Genomic DNA, 6,000 nt, shown 5'->3' with positions numbered 1-6,000 from the left:
CGCTTAGGTGATGATCTCGCGGTTCGTGGGTTTGAGCCCCACGTCGGGCTCTGTGCTGACTGCCAGCTCAGAGCCTGGAGCCTGTTTCAGTCTGTGACTCCCTCTCTCTCTGACCCTCCCCTGCTCACACTGTCTCTCTCTCTCCTATAAAAAAAAAAAAATTAAAAAAAAAGTCTGCTCAGGACTTTGCTAATTTTTAAAATATGGTCATTTGTTGCTTTTGCTATGGAGTTATATGCATTCTTTATATAGTTTAGATATTAACCCTTTGTCAGATATATGGCTTGCAAATATTTTATCCCAATTCCTAGCTTGCCCTTTCATTTTGTTGATTGTTTCCTTTGCTGTTAAAAAGCTTTTAGTATGATGTAATCCTAGTTGTTTATTTTTGCTTTTGTTGCTTGAGCTATTGGTGTCGATATATAAAAAAAAATAATTGCCTAGACCGATAGCAGGGGTGTTTCCCCTATGATTTCTTTTAGGAGTTTCCAAGCCTTAGAGTTTAGTATTTAATTCATCTTGAGTTTCTTTTTGTGTATGTATAAGATAAATGTTTCTTTGTTTTCTGTGGATCTGGGGGACTCTTGAATGCTAAGTCCTGTTGGAACACAGAGCTAGGGAATCAGTCCCTCAGGTGACAGCCATAAAAGTTCTGGTGCTGGATATGTGGTCCAATTACTTTAATCCTCAGAGAGATGCTGGGAGTTGTGAGTTCTCTCCCAATTGTAAGGAACTGTGCTAGTAGTGGAGATTGTGCCATTGATGTGTCTCAGCATCTTCTACCTGTTTGGATGTGGGTATTTTCTCAGCCATTCTATGTGTAGGAGTTACTCAACTACTTTTTGGATTTTTCTTGGAATTGTTCTGTATGTAGGTATTTATTTGCAGCATCCATGGGAGGAGACAAAGTCCTATTATGCCATCTTGCTGACTAATTTTCTCAGATTTTATTGTATCTTGAAGGAGCATTAGGTATCTGGCAAAAAGGTAAAGTAGCCAAAGTTGTAACAAATAATGAAAAGAGCACAAACAAATTTATACAAGAGGGAGAGCAAAATAGGATTCTTAACTGTAATCATTGTTCAACACTGGTTTTGAGGCAAGTAAATGTGTTCTCAACTAATCATGATTAAAGAAAAACAAAGTGAAGGTGGTGCAGCAGGAAAGAAGGAGCTGTTGAAAGAACAGATCAGATTTTGAGAAAGAAATTAAAGAAATTTATGAAAACGTTTTCATATGAATCATGAATGAGAAGGGCATTTCTTGGACTACTTGTTCTGTTTTGTTGTTTAAGAGATTAGAGAATTGAAGCATAAATAGACTTCATCTTTCTGCTCACTGACCCTAATCTGATATCTGTGTGGGTTTTGGGATGGGCAGGCAGCTATTTCTGCCCTCAATCCTTCTTGCCGCCTTTAGCTGTTATTTTCCTTTATGTTGTATACTGCAAGAAAAGGGAAGTTGTGAACAGGCAGTGATTCAAAGTATTTTTAAAATTTTATTTATTCCTTTTTAATGTTCAAAACTGACATAATAACAAATTACTGAAAAAACACTTCCGGTATGGGGAAACAGGAGAAAACTCCATTTAATGTACATCTACGTGAATTCATACTTTCTTCTCTGCCTTGGACAATAAAGAAGGATCTGTAAACATTTGTGATTCTTTCCTCTCTGTATGAAGTCTTCTTTGCTTTCTTTCTTTCTTTTTTTTTTTTTAAATGTTTTATTTATTTCTAGGAGAGAGAGAGAGAGAGACAGCGTGAGCAGGGGAGGGTAAAAGAGAGAGGAAGTCACAGACTGAAACAGGCTCCAGGCTCTGAGCTGGCAGTCAGCACAGAGCTCGATGCGGGGCTCGAACCATGAGATCATGACCCAAGCGAAAGTTGGATGCTTAACCGACTAAGCCACCCAGGCGCCCCTTCTTTGCTTTCTTTTGAGCCCACCTACAAAGGGTAAACTATTAGTAGCAGGAAATTGAAAAGAGAAAAATAGAAATAACAGAATATCATTACAATATTTTTTCCTTTCTGATCCCACTGAAGGCTGAGAGAACAAAGGCCAAGAGGAACAAATGCAATAAAAAAAAAAATCTCCAAAGTCCCCCCCCCCCCAATTCCTAAGCCCTCAGTTCTGTAGAATATTGCCTCCAATTTTATTTATGTTTGAATTTGTGGAGGGGATACAGGAGAAAATAATGTTTGCTACCTATCTACTCCAAGGCAAAGGTCATGTTACTACTAATACTTTCTCTACTTCCTCTAGTTCACAAAGTACTTTCCCCATAGGTTACCTACCCTTGAACTTAAATGTACTTGTGAGTTAGATGATATTGCTCTATTTCATATATAAAAGCTTGTCACCTAGCCCAAATCACATCCCTGTAAATAAATAATAAATAAAATCAATTTTAAAAATCTAGGTTCTCTGATTCCAGATCTTTCCACAAGGATCTGACATTTCCCAATATTTCCTTTTGTAATAAATTTAACATTTTCATGATGATGAGTTTTTTGACATACATAAAGCAGTTTTTAAAACTTTCCAACCAAGTTTTCTTCATTGTTTATCACTTTACCTACCGCTGTCACCTACCAAGTTCTACTTGCTCTGGAATCTGAGGTAAGTTTGTAAGATGTTAGCTCCTGGAATTGCACTACATTATCTCCAGGCTTTAACAGTGTTTCCCTGAGACCTCTTTGTGTCCTTATGAAGGTGTTGGCCTGACACTGATGCAGAGTGGATATGTTGGGTAAAGCTTGTCTTCTTGTCCTGTGAGTAGTCTGAAACATCTGGTAAAGGCTAGCCAATTATATACAGTATGTATTCACTAAAAATGGTTGATTCAACAGCTTCTGTTTTCTCTGACTTTTTTGCAGATTAATCATTCTCACATTTTTTTTTTTAATGGAAAGAGATAACCAGACATGGGTGAGAGAATTTATTCTCCTCGGCCTGTCCAGTGACCGGTACATGCAGGTCTTCCTCTTTGTTCTGTTCTTAGTCATGTACTTGGTGACAGTGCTGGGAAATTTCCTTATTGTTCTTCTGATCAGACTGGACAGCCGACTCCACACTCCCATGTACTTCTTTCTCACCAACCTCTCCCTTGTTGACGTCTCTTATGCCACAAGCATCATTCCTCAGATGTTGGTGCATCTTCTTGCAGAACATAAAGCAATCCCGTTTGTGAGCTGTGCAGCCCAGTTATTTTTCTCCCTGGGCTTGGGTGGGATAGAGTTTGCTCTACTGGCAGTGATGGCCTATGACCGCTATGTGGCTGTGTGTGACCCCCTGCGATACTCTGTCATCATGCATGGAGGGCTCTGTACGAGGTTGGCCATCACATCCTGGGCCAGTGGTTCAATCAACTCTCTCATTCATACTGCCATCACCTTTCAGCTGCCCATGTGCACAAACAATTATATTGATCATATATCATGTGAAATTTTAGCTGTGGTGAGACTGGCCTGTGTGGACACCTCCTCCAATGAGATTATAATCACGGTTTCTAGCATCGTCTTGCTGATGACACCCTTCTGCCTGGTTCTCTTGTCCTACATCCAGATCATCTCCACCATCCTGAAGATCCAGTCCACAGAGGGCAGAAAGAAAGCCTTCCACACCTGTGCGTCTCACCTCACAGTGGTTGTCCTGTGCTATGGCATGGCCATTTTCACTTACATCCAGCCCCGCTCCAACCCCTCTGTCCTTCAGGAGAAGTTGATCTCTCTCTTCTATGCCGTTTTGACACCCATGTTGAACCCCATGATTTATAGCGTAAGGAATAAGGAGGTGAAGGGGGCCTGGCAGAAACTACTAGGGCAATTTTCTGGATTAACGTCGAAGCTGGCAACTTGATGAATCCTGTACATCATTTAGAGAAAGGAGATTTGCCTATGAGTTCTTTCACTTAACTCGGATATGGCAGGCATCACCTTCACTGCCCTGGCAACCAGGAAGGAGATGCTGATACATGCCCTGGTGATGCTGGGTAGGCGGTTGAGTGGTTGGGTTTGGGTGTGGGCTGAGGGTGTATTTTTATGTCACAGCAGCATGTTCAGTGAAGTAGAGGACTTAACTTCTCACCCTTACTCAATCTTCATTCATATGGAGTAATTGAGACAGTACCGTTTACCATTTACAATTACTGAGAGTAATTGAAGACAATACCATTCACTGTTTTGATTTGTCACATTGTTTGTGATCACTGACGTCTTCATGAATCTTACCTTGGAACACAGGTTTTTATTCATCCACATTTTTTAAAAGATTATCATGTTTCCACTGGGAACAAAATCATTGTCAATTTGAAGACTCATTTAAAATGTATAGCATATGTATACATATTCAGTAATTGTTTGAGTCATTGTTCAAAGAAGAAGTTGCTATCAAGGCAGATGAAGTTTGTGTGTGTGTGTGTGTGTGTGTGTGTGTGTGTGTGTGTGTGTGTGTGTGTGCTAGGCCTACTACACGTGGATATAAAGAGTATCTGAGTAATGGAAATAATTGGGTGGAGAAGTATCAACTAAAATTCTTGTTTTACCCTGATAAGGATATAACCAAGGGTTGTTTGTACACAGTGACATTATTGGCTAAGAAAAATCTGAGATCTAGTTACTGACAGTTTATTGTGTATACATCAGCATTCATTCAAAGGCAAAAATTCTCTAATTCTGAAAATTCAGCGAACTTTTTCTCTGAAAGCTTAGAAATAAAATAAGCAAATAAGCAATGAGATAAATGTATAAAATATCAAATACATAGTTAATGTAAGAAAAGCAGCTCCCTTAGGCAACCAATGAAAGATAATGCAGTTTCAGGGACACCTGGGTGGCTCAGTTGGTTGAACCTCCAACTCTTGATTTTGGCTCAGGTCATGATGTCATGGTTGTGATATTGAGCTCCACGTTGGGCTCTGCACTGGGCACAGAGCCTGCTTAAGATTCTCTCTCCGTCTGCCACCCCACCCCCCACCCCCACACACCAAAAGAAAGAAAGAAAGAAAGATAATGCAGCTTTGATGTGGGTTTGGGGTTATCAGGATAAGTGAGTCTGCTGTGCAGATGTTACTTACCAGTCTCCATATTAAGAGACTTTTTGGGGGCACCTGGGTGGCTCAGTTGGTTAAGCATCCAACTTCGGCTCAGGTCATGATCTCACGGTTCTTGGGTTTGAGCCCCGTGTCGTGCTCTGTGCTGACAGCTCAGAGCCTGGAGCCTGCTTCTGATTCTGTGTCTCCCTCTCTCTCTGACCCTCCCCTGTTCATGCTGTCTCTCTTTCTCTCTCTCAGAAGAAAAAAAAGAGCCTGTTTGTATACCCCTCACTCTAACACGCAAACACAGACCCTACTCAACCTTTGTAAATCTAGTGAACTAGCATCACCTGGGAGTGTACCTCACCTCTGACAATAAACCTCAGTAAGATGAAAGGGGAAGAAATGATTAAACAGGGGGTTTGTGGGAGATGGAGGAGAAATAATACGATAATTGTGACTCTTCTTATTTTCTTCAAGAACCTCAAGATGGTACCCTCCTTTCGTCCGTTTGTCTCTCCATTGAGTCTTTAATTCAAATTTGTTTGTATTTGGGATTTAGTGATCAGGAGATGAAGGGTTTTCAGTGACACCTGTTTTCTCTGTGAAACAAGAAGAGGTGCCCATTGCGGAGAGGGTAGAAGAGAAAAGACAGGACTAAGAGGTGTGGGAATGGTGAAGGTTAAAAGCCCATGTGGGGTCTAAGATAAGGTGCCCCAGTAGCTCTGGATGCCATTCTCTGGAATTTTATGCAGCATAAATTACAAGGTCATAGTGGCCAAACTTTCCCTCTGATACGACCCTCTTATCTTTGTTCTTAGTCTTCTCTAAAATAAAGTCACAGATGATCATTTTGTGGGCATTGACTTTGTTGAAGACACTGCTATAGGCATTGTGGAGTATAAAGGTAGTGTTTAGATATGGCTATTGCCTCGGGAAATTTACAGTCTTCTAGGACAGGGGTT

General features: G+C 40.6%; 1 protein-coding gene across 1 annotated transcript; it reads left to right on the top strand.

The window, feature by feature from the left end:
* Positions 1 to 2,907: 2,907 nt before the first annotated feature.
* Positions 2,908 to 3,861, top strand: LOC120238990 (olfactory receptor-like protein OLF3). Its single transcript, XM_039243062.1, has one exon. It carries the CDS (start codon positions 2,908 to 2,910, stop codon positions 3,859 to 3,861), a length of 954 nt encoding a protein of 317 aa, XP_039098993.1.
* Positions 3,862 to 6,000: the final 2,139 nt, after the last annotated feature.

This window comes from Hyaena hyaena, unplaced genomic scaffold (genome assembly GCF_003009895.1).
Source record: "Hyaena hyaena isolate Hyena2069 unplaced genomic scaffold, ASM300989v1 scaffold_220, whole genome shotgun sequence".
NCBI classification, from domain to species: domain Eukaryota; kingdom Metazoa; phylum Chordata; class Mammalia; order Carnivora; family Hyaenidae; genus Hyaena; species Hyaena hyaena.
Note: the sequence above shows the minus strand (reverse complement) of the source record. Positions and strands in the feature narration are given on the sequence as shown.